This window comes from Bubalus bubalis, chromosome 8 (assembly GCF_019923935.1).
Source record: "Bubalus bubalis isolate 160015118507 breed Murrah chromosome 8, NDDB_SH_1, whole genome shotgun sequence".
Taxonomy (NCBI): Eukaryota; Metazoa; Chordata; class Mammalia; order Artiodactyla; family Bovidae; genus Bubalus; species Bubalus bubalis.
In genome coordinates this window covers 37,012,435-37,034,161 of record NC_059164.1, presented here as the reverse complement: position 1 = coordinate 37,034,161, position 21,727 = coordinate 37,012,435, and the positions used below count along the sequence as shown (strand labels likewise).

The 21,727-nt window shown below is 37.3% G+C and overlaps 1 protein-coding gene across 3 annotated transcripts in view; it reads right to left on the bottom strand.

Annotated features, from left to right (window-relative positions):
* The window catches only part of PCLO (piccolo presynaptic cytomatrix protein), a 391,256-nt gene extending 370,578 nt beyond the window's left edge, over window positions 1-20,678 (bottom strand). For all 3 annotated transcript variants that reach the window (XM_025291036.3, XM_044946575.2, XM_045166378.1), the window contains exons 1-2: window positions 20,070-20,678; window positions 12,226-13,819 (exon numbers count right to left, since the gene is read on the bottom strand). In XM_025291036.3, the coding sequence (XP_025146821.3) occupies window positions 12,226-13,819; window positions 20,070-20,323 (1,848 nt within the window). In that variant the 5' untranslated portion in view covers window positions 20,324-20,678. The remainder of the gene's footprint in view (window positions 1-12,225; window positions 13,820-20,069) is intronic.
* Between the last annotated feature and the right edge of the window lie 1,049 nt (window positions 20,679-21,727).

Sequence of the window (21,727 nt, the reverse complement as noted above, 5' to 3'; positions counted from 1 at the left end):
TTTGCTCTTAACACACTGTGTTTCTGAACAGACTCCACTGGCCCTACTTTTGTCCTTTTCATGACCGCATTTTCTTCACTTTGATAAACAACACATAAAAGACATCTGATCCCTCAATGTTCCTCCTCACTGTGAAAATACAGGTTAAAATCATTGTCTATAGCTTTCACAATGTGAAAAGCTTTTTATCCTCTTAGGGTTTTTCAGAAAGAGCCTCTTTTTAATTCTACTGGCCAAATCTGTTGAAAATAGAAATGAGTTTTATCTCAGAACCTAATCTACTACTGAACACAGCAGTGTTTCCAATTGCCTGATTCAGTTGAAAACAACAACAAAAAATCTTTCTTATTACACTGAGAAAATGACAAAGTCCACAACTCACCCCAACATTAACATCATGAATCACCATCTAATATTCCACAATGCACAGAGGGAGAGTTACAAGTAGTAATAGCACCTTTGTCCTCTCAGTCATCTGAGTTAAAAATCCTGTAATATCTTTACTGCATATTCAGTTACTCTTCAAGGTCTGTGTTGCTTGTGAAAGTTAATTTCCCACTTGTTCATATTTCCAAAGCCACTGTCCCTCATTTGGCCCTTGCCATTTCCAAAATATTTTGTATCTCCACCAAATTTAACCTGTTTAAAACCAACCACCACAGAAGAGGTTGACTTCTTCCCGTCAAAACTCAATACTCTCCAATAGCTGTGAATAGTTCATTTTTTGCAGGAAATTAAAATCTATAGTTTTGTTACTGTCCTTATGTTAGCACTTACCTAATTCTGATATCTCCAGCTCTATATCTCCCCAAAGACTGTCAGCAACAATTATAAACACTACGTGTATGGTCTGACCTTTCAGTCATCATAAGTGAGTAAAGTCGCTCAGTCGTGTCCGACTCTTTGCGACTCTGTGGACTGTAGCCCGCCAGGCTCCTCTGTACATGGGATTCTCCAGGCAAGAATACTGGAGTGGGTTGCCATTTCCTTCTCCAGGGGATCTTCCCAACCCAGGGATCGAACCCAGGTCTCCTGCATTGCAGGCAGACACTTTATCCTCTGAGCCACCAGAGAAGCCCCTTTAATCATCATAGATGTTCACAAATATTTTTTGAGGTTGTCGGAATTAAATAAATTAAGATGTTCATGCTCTTCAAGCTACAATATTTCTGTGTTTACTCTGTTAATACCCATTGTTAATCTAGCCTGAATGACAAGCTTCTGCCTTCATTTTCTGGTGGCATGCCATTCTCCGTATGCTATACCTTGGCCATGGACCATATATTCCCATTTTGATTCAAACTGAAGGAACACCCATAACTAACTCGCCTGCTAACCATACATATTTTCAGGGCTTGGAGATAATTACTGTCGTTTAACTTCTAAAATTACATTTTTATCTGTAACTATGAGCAGAGACGAACCCGAATTTACTACCATCCTTGGCTCAAACCTCTGATGCCCATTCCACTTGGTACCCATAACTATAATACAGCTAGTTCCCCTAGTTCTGCATCATTGGGTCTTCATTCCACTGCAGCCATGAATGTGGATCTTACAAGACTTTAGTCCTTATCCCTCTTCCCTATGCTAAAGAAGTCAGACAATATCCATGGACAAGCCTAACTGAGAAGAAGCCTTTCACCAACACTTCATAAAGGACTTCCCGGTTCCCTGACACGCATAGTACTTACTTTCTCTATTCACCCACATCCATTCAACAAATAGGAGAAAGGCAATAAATAATACCAGGGGAGCCTTCTACTATATCAGTATTTCCAAAGCCACTGTCTCTGATCTGGCCTTTCATGAATCCTTTTTTTACCTTTTCTTCCTGCAAGTTACCCCTCAACCTGCCTTCAACCAATTTCTTTAGATGCATTGGTTTTATCAGTAAATTTTTAAGTCTCTTTGCAATGTGAACATTAGAGCTTACCTTCAATATACAGGCACTAAAATGAAAGTATTTGTGTTAGATAAGTATGCCATGCTTTAACTATTCCTAAATTCTAGATTTTATATGACAAATGATTTAAAAAAAATTGTCATTTCTTCCTTTCCCCACATTGCTTACAGCAAGTGAATAAATGGAATTCAAGAACTGGAGACACAACTGTTTAATGAACTACTCTAATTCAATTAGCTGTATGGAAAGGAACAAAAAAGGCATAAAATTGTTCATTCAGTCTTCTGACTTAATATGCTACATAAATAGGGGTAAGAAAGGACTCAACCAGGATTTCTGCAGAGGTCACTGTGTATTCTAAGGTGAATGCTGATAATTATTAACACACCTCCCTGTTAAATCCAGTCTCCCAGGGTTCCCTTTTTCTGAGCCTTCTGGTGAGTTATGTATCAGAGCTGAGTCATATAAAATATAGTAATAAAACTTCACTGACTAAGGCTTTTGCTGGATAATCATAAAAATATTATTAAATGTTTCAAGAGGTACCACTTGAAAGTTTAATTGTGAATTTCACATAAGCCTTCAATTATTGGTGCCACTATCAAAAAAGTACTGAAAAATAGATACTGATTTTTACGTGTATGTCTTTAATAATAATTCAAGATAGTTAACACAATACATCTAACAAATAAGGTGAGTTGGCAAATGTTGGGGTTCCAGAATTAAAGCATTTTCCTACTTGGAACTATTATTAATCTATTTAGCTTCAAAAGAGAATGCAAGTTTCTCAAAAAAAAAAAAAAGTGTCCAGAAGGCATAGTGACTAACATCCACCCTTCATTGTGCCCCGAACTGAAAATTTTAAACACAAAATCTATATAAAGTTTATAATGAAATCTCTGCTCAACAACATAGCATGTAGAATCTGAAAATTGTGGTATAGATGATCTTATTTACAAAGCAGAAATAGACACAGATGTAGAAAATAAAAGTATGGATACCAAGGGGGAAAGGGGAGGTGGCATGAGTTGGGAGACTGGGATATATACACTATAGTTTTTATATACACTATTGATAGTATGTATAAAATAGATAACTAATATTTTATAGCACAGCAAACACTACTCAATGCTCTGTGGTGACCTAAGTGGGAAAGAGATCCAAAAAAGAGGGAATATATGTATATGTACAGCTGATTCACGTTGATGTACAGCAGACTCACACAATATTGTAAAGTAACTATAATCCAATAAATATTTTTAAAAAATAAGGAAACTTTAGAGTTTTTTGAAGTCAGCTAAAAAACAAAAAGATGAACGCAATATTAGGAATTTATATTTGTAGTGTTCTCATACTATTCAAATTATGAATATATTTTCTTCAATTATACATTCATCCTGCCCTTCTACCAAAATCTGTTAGGTCCTTACTTCTCGATGCATCACAACTAAACTTTTCTGCAAACTGTAATATCTAAATGTATCATTTACTCCATCAAGGCAGTGTTCTCATTATCTCTTACATGAGTTATGATTCAAAATTTGTACTCCTCCTCCATTTACCTAAATGCTTCCTAACCTTTATGATCCACGATGACTTCTCGGCCTTATAACTTAGTATTCCATTATCCATTATAAGGTCGGCCCCTTCTCAACTATCCCAACTATAGTTTGAACCACAGCATTTAGACCCACATATTGCTTTTCTTTTCCAATTAATTCTTCTTTTCACCTATCCTCACATACTCTTTAAAAAAGTAACCACTTCTTATGATGACTCTTACCTCTGTATTAGATACCAAGTAAATTTTCAGTTCAGTTCAGTCGCTCAGTCGTGTCCGACTCTTTGCGACCCCATGAATTGCAGCACGCAAGGCCTCCCTTTCCATCACCAACTCCCAGAATTCACTGAACTCACATCCATCGAGTCGGTGATGCCATCCAGCCATCTCATCCTCTGCCGTCCCAGAGGAACCAGAGATCAAATTGCCAACATCCACTGGATCATCGAAAAAGCAAGAGAGTTCCAGAAAAACATCTATTTCTGCTTTATTGACTATGCCAAAGCCTTTGACTGTGTGGATCACAATAAACAGTGGACAATTCTGAAAGAGATGGGAATACAAGACCACCTGACCTGCCTCTTGAGAAACCTATATGCAGGTCAGGAAGCAACAGTTAGAACTGGACATGGAACAACAGATTGGTTCCAAATAGGAAAAGGAGTACGTCAAGGCTGTATATTGTCACCCTGCTTATTTAACTTCTATGCAGAGTACATCACGAGAAACACTGGACTGGAAGAAGCACAAGCTGGAATCAAGATTGCCGGGGGAAATATCAATAACCTCAGATATGCAGATGACACCACCCTTATGGCAGAAAGTGAAGAGAAACTAAAAAGCCTCTTGATGAAAGTGAAGGAGGAGAGTGAAAATGTTGGCTTAATGCTCAACATTCAGAAAACGAAGCTCATGGCATCTGGTCCCATCACTTCATGGGAAATAGATGGGGAAACAGTCGAAACAGTGTCAGACTTTATTTTTGGGGGCTCCAAAATCACTGCAGATGGTGACTGCAGCCATGAAATTAAAAGACCCTTACTCCTTGGAAGGAAAGTTATAACCAACCTAGATAGCATATTCAAAAGCAGAGACATTACTTTGCCAACAAACGTCCGTCTAGTCAAGGCTATGGTTTTTCCAGTGGTCATGTATGGATGTGAGAGTTCAACTGTGAAGAAAGCTGAGTGCTGAAGATTTGATGCTGTTGAACTGTGGTGTTGGAGAAGACTCTTGAGAGTCCCCTGGACTGCAAGGAGATCCAGCCAGTCCATCCTAAAGAAGATCAGTCCTGGGTGTTCATTGGAAGGACTGATGTTGAAGCTGAAACTCCAGTACTTTGGCCACCTCATGCAAATTGTTGACTCATTGGAAAAGACCCTGATACTGGTGGGGGAGGCGGGGAGGGGGGGGAGCGGGCGGAGATTGGGGGCAGGAAGAGAAGGGAACAACAGAGGATGAGATGGCTGGATGACAACACCGACACGATGGACATGAGTTTGGGTAAACTCCGGGAGTTGCTGATGCACAGGGAGGCCTGGCGTGCTGCTGTTCATGGGGTTGCAAAGAGTCGGACATGACTGAGCGTCTGAACTGAACTGAAGAGATTTTTTACATCTTGCCTTCAATACAGTACTTTTGAAATGTGTGAAAGGTCCATTTTTATCTAAGCTAATTAAGATATGGTAACAGGGGACAGACAGTGTTTTGTATGTGTGATTTCTCAAGGGATATGAACAATGAGCAAGTTATCCCATCACTGTATTAAGTTTACTGATCCAGTAAATGATTCTGTTAGTTGTGGGTATCTACTTTCATGGCAGAACATCTGTTCTTACTAAGCTATACAGATCATCATACTAGTTGTGATATTTAGCAATTGGCTTAGTATATATAAAAGCTGGACACCTGAAACATCTCGTAATTTAAAAGCTCCAAGTGAAAAAAAGGCTTTGGTGCTAAAGATTAAACTTACAGGTACAGCGTGAGGAATACATATTTATTTTACATGAGGAACACCCAAGTCATGAGGAAAATGCTGTACACTGGACCTCACGGAAAATGCGAGCTAAACAAACATGACATTTGTGAACATATTTAAGTAATACAGATTTTTAAATTATTATTTCTATTCCTCTAAATTCATGAGAAAACTACTTTAGATAGAGAAATTAAGTTTCTTATAGTTAGGGTATTTTTGTATTACACACTATGAAAGGTACCATAAGCATTATTACAGAGTAGCAAAAAAACCAAAATATTCTTTATCTTCTATTAAATAAAAATTTTATGCTTAGAATCAAGGGACTTGTATTTATCTTTATTGGGTTCATATAAAAATGGTACCAGTTTTTGCTTGTCATGGCTGTGACAAGCAAAGAACAAATGAAAAAAACTGACCAAATTTGGCATGACAGGCATAAAGCATTTCAAATCATCACTGTTATTTAGAACTAAAAATTCTTGTCATTTCACCAAGTAGATGCCAAGGCTAAAGATGTGAAAATTGAAAATCTAATTTACCCTTTCCTTCACCTTATATAAACTGTTTAACCAATCATGTGATAAATGAGAAAATTTTAAATTACTGAAGTGTTCATTATAAGATGGATTTATAAGGCTAAAAAATAACACAAAAAGATATGACATTAAAAGTAAAAGCCTGTCTCTAGGTCACCAAGTCTTACTCTTTAGAATTGATCAGTGTCAACTTTTGCTTTGACGTTTTCTTGTAGCTGCCATTATAATATCAAATAATAAGCTGTGGTTTATAAATTTAAGATGTATATTTTCTCCTTTAAAAGCTACATTTTTTCAAAAAACAATCTTATTTATTACCACCTATTTTAGGACTGTCTTTAGCAATGACAGGGCTTCCCTGATAGCTCAGTTGGTAAGGAATCCGCCTGCAAAGCAGGAGACACTGGTTCGATTCCTGGGTTGGGAAGATCCCCTGGAGAAGGGAAAGGCTACCAACTCCAGTATTCTGGCCTGGGGAATTCCATGGACTGTATAGTGCTTGGGGTGGCAAAGAGTCAGACACAGCTAAGCGACTTTCACATCACTAAGCAAAGTCCAAAAAAATATAATTGATATATTAGTTAAATATTTTAACACACAGTTAAATAATGCATTTTACTTTGATTTGAATACCATCTAATATCATCTCACATTCCACTACTATTATACAATTACATTTTCGAAAAAATGATAATGTCTTTCTAGTTTTCTTCATTTCTGGGGTCAGCTACTCCATCCCACTCTCTTCATTTTCCATTTTAATAGAAGTGACTGTGATATCACAGTGACTGTGATATATACATGTGTGCACCTGTGTACACGTGTGTGGTGGTTTAGTCTTTAGGTCGTGTCTGACTCTTGAGATCCCACTGACTGGAGCCCGCCAGGCTCCTCTGTCTATGGGATTCTCCAGGCAAGAACACTGGAGTGAATTGCCATTTCCTTCTCCAGGGTATCTTCCCGACCCAGGAATCGAACCCGGGTCTCCAGTATTGGAGATAGATGATTTACCAACTGAGCTATGAGGGAAGTATAAATATACTTACATGGACTGCTAAGGATTTTTATGGACTCTTAAATATGAAAAAATTCTTAAGCTGCTCGCATACCCCCTCTCGATTGCTTACTTAGAGAATTCATCATATCACAATCTCTAGAAATGTAAAGAAATTGTTCCCTCTCTGCTGTCATCTGTATTGATAATGACTATTATACTGATGCCTGATTTTTCATCTTTTTTTTTTTTATTTTTCATCTTTTTGCAGATGATATTTTTTTTTTCTCTGTAGAAGTCTTTCAAATGTTCTCCTTATCCTTGGAAATCACATCATTTCACCAGGATATATTTATCAGGCATTTTGTTAATCATGCTTGACTACTGGTGGATCAAAATCTGAAGACTTCCTTTTTTCTAGAGCTTGACTCCGTAGCCTTGATTCTTTCTTTCTGAAACTCTTCGATATAATTTCTTAGAAATAATAAGCTGGAACTCTTAGAAATAATAAGCTCTTAGATATAATTTCCATAATTTTTAAATATTTCTCTTAGAGCCCCAGAGCTCTCAGAGTCCCAAGGGAACCTCAGAATTTCAGATAACCACCTCCTCAAAATGTCTACAATTCCATGGGAAGGTGCTTAGAAAGAGCTCCCTGTACTGGAGATAAAATGCTTACTCTCAGCCTCCACAACCCACAGGGAAGAGTAAAGAGAGGGGATCTCAGAACTCTAAACATTTCTGGGTACATTCCCACCCTTTCCTTATTTAGCCCCCTTCAAACCCTCAGCCTCAGTTAGAATTACACACATAAATTAGACCTTTAGTCACCACTAAAAATTCCAGATTCCTGAGTCATCCATCAACTCCCACATGCTAATCCCCGAATGACAGGGAATGAAGGGACCTTGCCAATACATCACCAACCCCTTCCCTTGGTTTGTGTTATAACCTTCTGCTACTTCATTTTTCTCCGTAATACTTATTACCATCCATCCCTCTATACGTTTTATTTGCCACTCTGACCAATACACACTTTTTGGCTATTTTGTTCACTCTTATATCTAGGACAGTCCAGAAAGTGCCTGAAACATAGTACGTCCTCAATTAAGTAGCTAGATAATTTGATGGGAAAATTCTGGGTCTCTCTTTTCCAAAACATCAACTGGGTCCATTTTTATCTTCAAGTCAGCACAATGAAATTGGAATATGCTAATTATTGATGGAATATGAATCATACGAATTTTACAAGTTCTTTTTATTTTCTGAGTAGATGCTCTCCTTTGAGGTCAGGTGTTTTGTTTTGTTTTTCACTAGTTCCTCTATATCCTTCATGTGGTGGTATTGCTAAAACGTCAAGTGAGTCTCTCCAAACCACTCATTTACAATGAACGTCTCCATCATTCAAAATGGGTAATCAGCAGAGTTTTTTTCTGTATTTATTTCTGTTCTGCTTCTCCATTGAATACGAGAAAATAGGATGGCAGAGGGTCAGTGTCCAAATTAAGGACAGCTTTACTAGGAGAGTAATAGATTTAGTGCATTTGACTCCCGGTTGAGAAATGTTTTATTTGTTTTCTTCTTTATATCACTCTGTGGTAGGAGAGGAGTGCTACTTCTTTTCATTTCCTTTTGAAAATTAAAGTTAAAATGAAATGTTTTAACACTGTAGATCAAATGGCTCTTGATTGCTATCACAGAATCCAACAATTTATAATATTGTGTCTGTAGAAAATAATTTGAGGGTAAACTTTTAAAATCAACTCTGTTTAAAATATCAGATTATCCATGGCAGATAATATTACAACTTCAAAATAACTTCATATATTGAAAAATACCTTCTCACACAAATGTTCAGTTAATCCTAACAATTCACTGTGTTCAGCAGAGAACATATTGTTTCTATTGTTCATATGGTGTTACTGATAGAGAAAGTGTAAATGATTTGCCCACACTCATCTCATTAATAATGGGGATGCTTTCTTTTTTTAAGCCACTGAGATCTTCTACCTGCCCCCACATTCCAAGCTTCTGTCAAATATGTCCAAGTTATCATTCTTCACATTCCCAGGTCAAATACTTGTATTTCCATGAAGAAAGTTATGATACTGTTACAGATAGTCATGGATAACTGTGGATTCATTTGATATCACAGCCCTTTCTTTCTTCTTACCATGAGTAAATGGATTTGGAATCAGAAGATTTGGGTTCTAGTTATTTACTATCAGGTTGATCCTAACAAGTAAAGCAACCATAATAACCACTTGAAAACCAATTTTCTCTATAATTAAGAAAATATAACAGAGAAAACAGACTATATAACCACAGAATTACTTGGAAATTTAATTTTGATAAAATAAATAGGAAAGAACTATGTGAACTGTAAAGCCCTATAGTAAATTAGTTTTCTTATATATTTGTTTTTCCCCTTTCTTATCTACAAATTTTATTTCCTCTATTTTCTGATTGAAGGAAAACACCATATCTAACAAATACTTGATTCTATCAAAGTACGTGTCAGTGTTTCACGACTAGGCATTTGATACACATTTGTAAAATTAATGAATGATTTGAAATATGACTACATTAATTAAGGTAAGTTTCAAAAAGCAGAATGCTCACTGCTACTGATGTGGAATGCCAAAATCTGAATTCAACTTCTCTCCAATCTCATTGCTCATTTCCTCCCCATCACTTCAGCCAACCTAGAGCCATGCCAATTTTCTAAATACACTTTGCATTATTCTGGCTCTAGGTCTTAGACCAAATCATAACTCCCTTTCACATCCTTTACCTGTTGAAGTAATATCCATTGTTACATACCTAGCACAAATGCCATTTTCTACACAAATCTGTCCTTAATCTCACCCACTGGAATGGGTGACTTCCTACCCTAATGTCACTTCCTGCCCTATAGTCCATAATGTTTGCTCATGTGTTTCACAGCTTTTATTATTTGACTACATGTTATATTTCCTTGTGCATGTATTATCCAACCTAGTATACCTGAATCATGTAGAGATCAATATTATGTTTTACTTATCTTTATATCCTACCACACATATAGTAAAATACCTTCCACTTGGTAGGTACTCAAATAATATATTTAGCTTGAAGGTCCAAGTACATGTTTCTGTCTTACAAACTGTCACAAAGTCATGACTAATATTTTATAAAATGACCATCTACTGTTTGAAGTCACTATTACTACACATTCCTAAGAAGATGGTATACTATGGGCAGAAACACATCTTCATCAAAATTTATAAATACATACACACACACATATATACAATGGAATACTACTCAGCTAGAAGAAAGAATGAAATTTTGCCATTTGCAACCATCTGGATGGACTTGGAGAACATTAAGTGAAATAAGTCTGATAGAGAAAGATGAATACTGTATGATTATCACTTATACACAGAATCTAAGAAATACAACTAGTGACTATAACAAAAAAGAAGCAGACACACGGATATAGAGAACAAACCAGTGGTTGCTAGTGAGCAGAAGAAAAGGGGGAGGGGCAGCTTGGGGGTAAAGGATTAAGAAGTATAAAACTATTATACATGAAGTCAGTCATATGAATATATTGTACACCATGGAGAATACAGCAAACACTTTATAATTATAAATGGAATATAACCTTTAAACTTGTAAATCGATATGTTGTACACCTGTAACAATTTTATACATCAACTATACTTTAATAAAATTTTTTAAAAAATAAGAAAAGAATGCAGAAAAGTTTAAGATATGAAAAAAAGCTACAAATATATATATAAACAAACTATTTATAATCTGATCTCCTCCATAACATAAATGTTCTTGTTAATTCCAATTTTACCATTAAAGAATCCCTTACCTAAAATGGTAGAGTACTCAATATGACTTCTGGTAAAAAGAATACTTTGGCAAAAAATCACAGGTTGACATACTTTAAATGGACATCATTATCATCTTTCATCACAGTAAGTATCCAAATGAACTTAACAGCTACCAATAATCATCACTGTTGTTTTTAGCAGAAAAGGGGTTTCAGTTAGAATGACAGTACGTGAGTCTCCACTCTTGGAGATATTTAAATCACACAATCCTTCAATGACTGCTGCCTCCATCCCTTCTTGGGCTGTTCACAGACACCATGCACACACAGCCCACCAACAGCTGTTCTCCAGATGGACTAAATGGTTTCTGTGCTTTCTCATTGGGTAGGGACTACTGCATTTCTTTTAAAAACATCTTCTTTTGGATCCTAACCCCTCTTATTCTCACTTAGTTTGTATTATTATATCAACTTCACTGTATTATTTCTTAACTCCAGAGAATTTCTAAGTTCTTCTGCAGTTTTATGTTTTGTGTGCCTTCCCTGAAAAGGTACCCAAATCTCTACCTATTAAAATGCTACTTTATCCAGGGTCTTTAAGTGCTAAGTTAACATTAACTAGCTTGCTGAGAATAACTTTTCTAACCTGAATCTGATTGAACAATCTTAAACTCATTTGTGTCACAACTGGCCCGTTCATGACTCAGTCTGCCAGGAACGTTTACCCAAAGACCTGGAATTACAAACTGTGATCTTTCTATGTAAACACCAATCAGTGTTGAATCTGCTCTAATGACTTCATTTTATGATGTGATTTATACTTTTATGAATGATTCTAACTAAAGAGGAAAGCATGCTCTCATAGATTATGGCAAAAATCACTGGCAGGGGATGTGTAGTTTGAAAAAATGTATTGTTTTATATTAAAATTGTATTTAGAATCTAAAAACCTTGTCTGCTTTTTCTCCAAGCATAAACGGGATCCCATATAAAACTATCGTATCAAGAGTATTATATGATAGGTAGGTAGGAGCATGAATTTAAAAGTTAATGTAGTATATTAATGTACTATAATAATAGTGTGGACTTTATACCCCGTGTGGACTTTATACCCAGAATGCAATGAGTAAATGCTCTTCATTTTTCAATCAATTCATACTTCCTTTATGTGTCAAATTTATCAGAAATTATAGTAATGTTTTAGAGAAATATTATTACTGAAGGAAACGTTGAAAAAACTCAAATTTACATTTGGCAGAGAAGAAAAAGAGGAAAGTAGGAAAGGAGGAGGAAAAGAAGAAAAGAACCATAGAAAAAGAATGCCATCCTATCATATCAGTGATAAACTAACCACTGTTTGTGGAAGACGGTGATATGTTTTAAGAGCATGAACATCATGAAAAAACTGAACTTACCTCAGTTAAATGAGGATTGGGATTAAAACCACAGAGGCTACAAACAGTGGTCTGACACTCAGTGCACGTGTTAAAATTGGCCTTTTCTGGAACATGCAACAGAAGTTCAGTGGTATTGCAAAGAGGGCAGATGGTTTTAGGGAGGCCGTGTACTGGAGTCTGTGCTGCAGATGGAAACGTTGGTGGCTGCAGAGGTTTCCCAGCTCCTGTTTGGCTTACTGGTTTTGTAGATTGCTGAGCTGAGGGCTTTGCAGGTCCTGGCTGTTGAGGAGGGGGCTTTGCAGGTCCTGGCTGTTGAGGAGGGGGCTTCGCTGGACCAGGCTGTTGAGAAGGGGGCTTCGTTGGGCCTGGCTGTTGAGGAGGGGGCTTTGCTGAACCTGGAGGTTGAGGAAGGGGTTTCGTTGGGCCTGGCTGTTGAGGAGGGGGCTTCGCTGGACCAGGCTGTTGAGGAGGGGGCTTCGCTGGACCAGGCTGTTGAGGAGGGGGCTTCGCTGGACCAGGCTGTTGAGGAGGGGGTTTCGGTGGACCAGGCTGTTGAGGAGGGGGCTTCGCTGGACCAGGCTGTTGAGGAGAGGGCTTCGCTGGGCCCAGCTGTTGAGGAGGGGGCTTCACTGGGCCCGGCTGTTGAGGAGGGGGTTTCGTTGGGCCAGGCTGTTGAGGTGGCGTCTTGCCTAGGCCGGACAACTGGGCCTGAGGCTTTGTTGTCCCAACCTGCTGAGCAGGATGCTTTGCTGGCCCAGGCGGCTGAGCTGGAGACTGTGGCCCGGGTTGGTGAACCAGGGATTTTGCTGCCCCTGGAGCTTGGGCCAGGGGCTTTGCTGTTCCCAGTTGTTGAGCTAGAGGCTTTGCAGGCCCAGGCTGTGGTATGGTACGTTTTTCAGGTCCAGGCTGCTGGGCTGGAGATTTTCCAGGACTTCCTTGCTGAATAGGTGGCTTGGAGGGGCTCTGCAGTGAGGGTTTAGCTGACTCACCCCTTCCTGGGTCTGTCTGTTTAGTCTGAGGCCTAGATACATCTCTCTGAAGTGGCAATTTTGCCTGGTCTGTCTGAGGAGCCTGGGGGAAGCCCTGAGCTGGCTTTCCTGTTTCTGGAGGTTGTGATTTACTTTTTTCTGGTGGCTGAGAGGATCCGGATTTTGGAGAACCTTCCTGATGAAGCGGAGCCCTCACAGGTCCTGGCTGCTTAGGAACTGTCTTGGGAGACTGTTGTTGTGATGGAGGCTTTGTGACTCCCTCGGGTTTTCCTTGTTCCTTCTGAGCTATTTTTTGTTTCTTGGAGGCTTCCTCCTGGGAGGCATCAGGGTCTGATATCAAATCAAAAGGATTGAATTTATTTACAACAGAGGAGACAGCACTTAAAGGGTTAACCTCTGAGAGGAAGCCAGGCATCACACTAGACTTGTGCTCATCCTTAAAATCAGTTCTGGATTTCGATTCTTTCAAGCTAATAGTGGAAGGACTTCTTCCAGGCAATTTCTGCTCTGACCTCAGAGTGTCTGTAGTTCTACTCTTACTGAGACCAGGCTGAATTGGACGCCCAGGGTCTGGTGGTTTTCCTGGTTGCTTTGGAGGTTGACTACTATCCAACTCTTGTTTCCTAGAAGAATGAAACAAACAGAAGTAAAAATAATGGAAATTATACCAACTCAAAATTATATGAAAAAGCTGTTACTTTCTTACATCTTCAAAATTTTGATCATATAAATATAACTAAAATCCATTTTTACATCATCCTGTAAGTAACATAAGATTTTTAATGTCTGTTATTTTCTTTACATGGGTTCAGATTTTCAACATGGAGGTGAAGAGAAGGGGGAAAGATCCAATACTTGCTACTATAAGTGATGAACTATTAAAATATCTAGTTAGAAACTACTTATAACAAAAAACAATTCACATTTACACTTAATAGTTAAGAATAGAATCTGGCCATACTTAAAGTCTGTTCAAATATATTAACTCACAAAACATGCAAAGACATGTTCCAGTACATTCACACATTCATGTTCACAGGATATATCCTTTTTAAGCAAAGGTTATGGTCAAAAAATGTTAGTCTCCCAAACACTAGCATACCAAGAAGTGAAAATATTCATTGTTAAAAACAACTGTTTTCTAATATTAGAATTTACATTAGCTACATAAGACACACAATGTGACATCAAACGATCTGGTAAAGGAGGTTTTTAGGTGTTTTTGGAAACTTGATCATCTACTCAATTTTACCCTATTTTGTCAAAAATGTAATATCCATCAAATATTATCATATTAAATTTGTAGAATAAGAATTCCTACTTTAATTATAAAATTTTGAGAAACCTTTCTTTCTTGTGAAAAAATAGTGTTATATCACTCAATTATTTTTCCAATTGCATTATTAATCTGAGGTCCCTTAATGTAACAGTAAGATGTTTAAAGCATCCTGAGACACAGCTTGATATACAAAGAGCAACAAGCTGGTTGTCATCCCACTTTTGAAAAGTACTGTTACTTTACTCAGAGGAAGAAAAGAAATAAAGATCTCTTACTTAATGTCTTCTATAACATTTACTATTACCATTATTAGCTATTATTATTGACAATGACTTAAAAACTAAAAAGTAATTTGCAAAAATTCTTTTAACTCATAGACAAATATACAAGATGGTTTTTTTTAAAAAAAATTGGAAACATCAATTCTAAATGATGGTTAAATAATTAAAATACTTCTTTCTCATATATACTTTTATCAAGTATATTAGTCTCCAAATAAGCTATTTACTGATAAAGTCGCAAGTAATAAGAACATGCTGCATCAGAATTATGGGACAAATCAAGCTGTATTTTGATATATGTAAACTTCTAACTTTCAAAAAGATTTCTTTTTAATTAAAAGAAAACGAGATAAACAGTGATTCAGTAGCACTTAAAATACGAGATGATCACAACATTGTATAGGTTTTAACTTGTTTTGTCAAAAATTTACCTGCCAATAGACCAGACTATAACTTTTTCTTTTCAGGTCATCTGGTACTTAATATGAATTACATTTTTTAATTTCAACTAATGGCACAGAAATCTGAGGATAGATCAAGATGTAAGACATACAACTGAGATCTGCCTTCTGTTAGCTACGACCAGGATGACAGAGAATAACATTCATTTGGTAGTGATTTATAGGAACATCATTGACTGATCATGACTTGACTTCAAGAACAAAGGATTTGACACCAAGTAGTCTGCAGCAACTAACCATGTCCCTCCCTCACCTTTCTTATAAAAGGGCTTTGTGGAAAGCTTTTAGTAACTTTTGGGTCCTTAAGGCATGAGCCACCCATCTCTTTGCATGACCCTGTAATAAAAATTTCTCTGTTCAAAAAAAAAAGTAAGGCATGGTAGGAAGTGACACAGACATATTACTTCTAGATAGCAACGAGTCAGAAGAAAATAAACTATAAATGGCAACGTATGCCACAAAGTTATTTTCTAATAAAAGATTAATAAACAGAACTCTTAGTTCTGGAAATTTCCTCCAGGTAAAAAAGTTATAAAAACTTGTCTCTGAAGCCTGTACTTAAAAAAGGAACCAAAATTATCCATTTGCTCCATTCCATACAAAGGCAGAATGTTAACTGCTCAGTCACGTCCAACTCTTTGTGACCCCATGGACTGTAGCCTGCCAGGCTCCTCTGTCCATGGAATTCTCCAGACAAGAATAGTGGAGTAGGTTTGGCTGAAGAGCCATGGTAAACAATCTAAAATCGATTATATTTTAAAAGTTCCACTGTTTATATTTTCACATTATTCTAGAAATATTACTTATTCATTTAATAAAATTTACCAATCCCTTGTGGGGCACAAACTTAAGAGATTATCCTATAAAGAATTATTTAGGCATTTTATTGAAGAAATCCATAGCTAAACAGAGTACTTAAAAATCTATTCTTAACTATACTATGCAGAGTGGGTTGCCATTTCCTACTCCAGGGGATCTTCCCAACCCAGGGATCAAACCCAGGTCTCCCGCATTATAGGCAGACGCTTTACCATCTGAGCCAGCAGGGAAGCCCTGAAAATACTATTAAACATAATCATTGTTTCTGTGATATTGCTTCACTTAATTCATTTATACAAAACAAAATATAAATGTTGAGTACCAAATATCTGTGATAACAATAAACACCAAAAGTTAAGCAAGCCGCCTGCATTAAAAGTTATAACTGCATATGTGTCTTATATATATTAAATAGTATTATGTAATAGAAGCCCCCTGTAAGAGAACATCTATACAGATAGACAAACTAAATTTAGTTTTAGTTGCTATAATAATATAAATATAAAATATGGATGTCTGGAAGTAAGAAACAAATAATCATTAAGAGAAGATATAGGCTTAATACTGAGCAAAAAAAAAAAAAAAAGATGCCTTAGCTAACTATGGTCTTTTGATGAATTTTTGTTGGGTATAATAGTTGTGTTAAAAACAAGAATGATTAAAATGCAATCTGTTTCTTGTGTACTAGATCATGAGCTCCAAGGGAGAGAAAGTGTTTTACTCATCTTTGCATCACCAGAATCAAAGCTCGTAACTAGTTGATGAGTATTAGTGTTTGATGAATCAATCAATGAATAATATAATAATAATAATATATTATAATAATAATATAATGATGAATGAATGTAAAAGAACAAATGAATGAACATATCAGGTTTTTATTTCCCTGTTGATTACTGTTTATTGAATCCTTTTCACTTTAACTTTTTCTACTGGTCTTCTGAGATATAAATGGAAATATTTCATTTTCATTTTAGTTTGCTGCTCTAGGAAGACAAACAGTTGTGGAGGTGTCTACCCAGTAGTGGAGGCCTCAAGGAATGCTAAGGAAAATAATCAATTCAGTCAGAATTGTCACTATTCTACTAATCGGAAGTATTTTTCAGGAAAGTTCCTCTATATGACACATCTGCAGGTATAAACAGAATGAGTAGAAGTAATAAAACTGCATTTCCCTGGATCAACAATGAATAAAAAATCCAGGACTATTTCATTTGTAAGCTCTAACTTCTAGCTTTTAACTTTTCAAGTTTTATACAACCTCTCTTTTTCATTTCACTATTGGCATCCTCATATTCAAATTTTTCTTTCACATATTAACAGAAAAAAATGTTTCAGCTACAAACAAGAAAAAAAATGCATTCAAGAGTCAGACTATAAAAGCAGTTGGAATACTAAAAGATTTTTAAATATAACACAAAAAGCAATGACACTTGACAGTGTTGAGTCATAAAATTTTATAATAATGGCAATATAAGCAACTTTAGAAATCTCTATTCATTTTTACACTGTAGAGGATAGTAGGATTTAAGAGGCAAAGATATTAATTCAAGGTTATAAAACTAGTTAGTCATAGAGATCTGGAGTCCTAAGTCCCGGTAGGGACAATGAGGGGCAGGATTTCCAATACGCTGCACTGACTTCTCTGTATGTAAAAGAATATACATATAGATATATCAAAATAACTCACAACAATGAATAGTTTAACCAACAACTTGTCTGCAGCCATCACTGCCAGTGCCATTCACTGCTGATAGCAATATTACTACTTTTTATATGTATAAGTTTACTTCAAATTAAAATCCAAGCAGAAATGGTCTTGTCAATTTTTAATTGATCCTTACAATGGCTCTACAAGATAGATAAGTATTATTGTCTTATTTAGAGGCAAGGAAACATAGGCATATATGACTATGAATCATATATATAATTTGCTATGAGTCAGTTAAAAATAATCAGATAAGGTCTTTGGGCTGTGAACCCTTATTTCTTAAAAAAAAAAAAAAAAGAGTAAAACCCCATCATGTCTAATTCACATCATGTAACCTTCTAAAATGTGAAATGATTTGGATATAATTTCTTATATATACTTGAATTAATATGTTTCTAAAAATCTAAATCATAAGCCAAGTATTTATTTGGTTATCACACGTGGGAATAACTCTCCAAACTTAGCGATTTTTATAGAAATCTTTCAGTAAAATGTAAACAGTTTGCCAAAATCATGCACATATTGTTTATATATTTGAATGAAGCTTTTGTCACTAACTGTTTAGACTCAGAAAATCTATTGCTAAGAATTCTACAGTAACAAAACTATCAGTAGAGAGCTTTAAAATTATGTTACCTGATACAAATAATGCATAAAACACTATACTTTCATAGGCTGAAGTATTATTTTTTAGCCACCCTCTAAATAGAAGTAAGGAATTTAGAAATCAAAGTTCTCACTTTTCCTGGTATCTGTAACCAGCATGCTAAACCTGTTGCTTGTGGCTCTTAGGAAAAACTGCAGCAGAGCTGGCATACGTTTTTAAAAGGTTAATAGAAGTACTGTACCTCATTATTAACCTAAAAAAAATCTACTATATGAACATTCAATTTTTTTCTAAGTCAGGTTTTAATTAGTAGAAAAAAACAGTACATATCATAAACTGTATTCTTAAGGGAATGTATAAGAAAGACTTAATGCCAAAGGAATAGCCCAGTACATCACTAATTTTAAAAATACAGAAAAACATTTAAATATGAAAAAGCCAGTTTTTACCAGTAGTGTTGGGTTTCCCTTCAAGAAAATGGGTTTTTAGCTGATATAGTTTATGCATTTAAGATTTTATGTGAAAAATATTGTCATCATCCATAAAACATTTTACAGTTATCCTGTATTAGTTACTTGACAAAATTATATGTATATACTTATAGCTCCTAAGTTAAAGTGCATTTATTTTGTGAAGAAGAGGATAAAAGCCTACACCTACATCAAGATTTTTCATAATTCCAGTATCTTTAATGAAAATTGTTAGGTTACCATAAAGCAGGAGTGGTTTCAGGACCATGGTCAGAGAACTGTTCTGTAAGAAAGGGTGGGAAGTTAAAGGGTTTGTTTACAGAATAAAGGCAGGGCAGGCACAGTGATTATACCCTCTAAGTACTCTAATTAGAAAACAACCAGTTTATTGGCATGTAGGAAAATAGCGAGCTAGAGGGGGAAACGCATACATTAATATTACAAATCAGCTCTTAATTTCCTATGCAAGATGTTATTTGCTCTGTGTTTAAAAGTATGTACTGGAAACTAATTTTAAGATAACACAAATTCACACATTCTTCCATAAACTGTAAGATCCTTTTCCACATAAAACAGCAGTGGTTTAGAAAACAGTATATGCTAATTCATAAATACATGTACAGCACCTGCACTGCTGTGACCAAATCATCTGTTTAACATCATAACATAATTTAGGGTTTCTCATTGAATATAAAAGGTGTATTCATTCTATGCCTTCTACCTAAACAGCTCCTGTTCTCCTCTGCGGGTGGGGTGTGAAGGAAAGACAAATCACCTCTAAGGGAATTAAAGGTATCGTTACAGAAATATTTGGATATTATTCAAAGAGAAAAAGACCCCAAAATGACTGAGGAGGTTTAAACAGAGACAGGTAAACACCCAGCTCTATCCATTGCCTAACACGTCCGTTCTGTATTAATGGAAGACTTCCAGATTAGTAAAACACTGGAGGGCGTCTCTCCACGCCACCCTAGAGGGAAAAGGTTCCAAAAGGCCAGAAATCACAACCTAAAATCACAGTTCCAAAAATGCAACCCTTGACTATCCCACTAGAAACTCTGTAATGCATCATTTTTATTCTACCCAACAGAATGCTTATGGTCTCTTTATAGCCACCCCATTAGGAAGACTAAAATGAACGGAAGCGACATATATGTACTGCTGTGATGGCACATATGGGCAGGCACATATGTGCACGAGAAGCTGTACATATATGCCCGAACATATACATCATGCTGTGCGTGCCTGTGCATGGAAGGCGGCTCCGCAGCGGCCGGGGTAACGCTTCCTTTGGGCAGCCCCTGCGCCCTTGACATGACAGCAGCGATCTGTCTCCTCTCCTCTTCGCTCAGTTGGCTCAGATCCGCTTCCATGCCGGCCGGGATCACGGTGTGCAAGGGGCTCCCCGCCCCGCCAGCCCCTCCTCCGGCTGCTGCCGCTGCAGCCGCCGCCAGCCCTTCGGGGAGCCCTTCCCCTTCCAAGCTCGCCTCGTTGCCCATGGCTTAAGGAAACCTGGAGCCGCCGCGCTCCCTCCTTGGGCTGCGTCCCCGCCGGGAAACCCGCCGCCGGAGGAGCAACCAGAGCAGGGGTCTGGCTCAGGGCGTGCAGGCGGAGTCCCTGGGCTCGGGAACTCCGGCACCGCTGCCCTGAACGCCAGGCGGAGATTAGTCCCTCTTGCAGGTGATGCCCGAGGCCAGTGCCTCCTCCATGTTGGACAACGCCAGGCAACCTTTGCAGAAGGCAACTCCCGACGCCGCCTCAGCGCCCCAAGCCGGGCAGAAGCAGATCTGAGTGGTGCCAGCCAGGCGCCGTCGGCCCCTCCCACCGCGCCCCGCCTCCTCGTCCGCGCCCTCACAGTGCGCATGCCCCTTTCAGAACAGGTGATGCTCACACCCGCGCCCATCCCGCTCTGCGTAGCTCCTTTTCCTTCCTCCTTCTCAGCACCGATTTAAAGGAGCCAAGCTAGAGCACAGATTAAAAACCGGGATGAAACAGCAGGCGTTTCTTTCAGGCATATTTCAGGATGCCTCAACCTGAGTTTTAGCAGACTACATTCTAGGGAACCGGGAAGGGTTTGGAGGGGAGGTGTCCGTTTCTAATCCATCTTTGACTCATGGGATTTGTAGTTTGTTTGTTTTTTAGCAAGCTTTTAAAAGACCCTAAGAAATGTTTTCAGGTAGCTAGAGATTAACTAGAGAAATGTTTTCAGGTAGCTGGAGATTAACTAAAGAAACCTCTGATACCTTTGGGGCAAATTTCCCCAATGGAGCTAAAACTGGCCCTTTTCATTTAGAACTTTCCCAGAACAATTATTTTAGAATTTTGATACAGTATTAGTAAGAAGGTAATGTTTTTGAATACTGTGTTGTTTCCTAAAGGGACTAGGCAGAAGTAAAGATTTGGGAAAATTGTGGTTAGGATACTGTAGTTAAGAACCAGATTGTCGAATATTAAAATGTTACAATAGTGTGAATTTTGGGGACATGAGTTCAGTCCCTTTTTTCTATAACTGTAGGCCCAAATAGAAAAAATAATTTGTATAAAGTCACAGAACTTGTTAGCAGCAGAGGTATAACTAACACTCTTTCAGACCAACCCTCACATACTCTTTTTCTTGCTATTATTAATACATTCTTTAGACAGGACTGTTTGAGTTTAGCCCTGGATCTGCAGCCCTAATTTTGCAAACCACCTTTCCTAACAAAGTGGACTTAATGTCCCAGTTGTTGAGAATAAAGTCAAAAGCTAACAACTGGGAATAAATATGCAAACAAATAAGCTGCTCAGAAAGCTTCCAAGGTTTTGTAATAATCATAAGCTTGTTATTGTGCATTCCACTTATATCAAAACTAAGTAATGGCACAGTTGTAACTGCTTGTACTAAATTTACTGCTTTGAAAGAT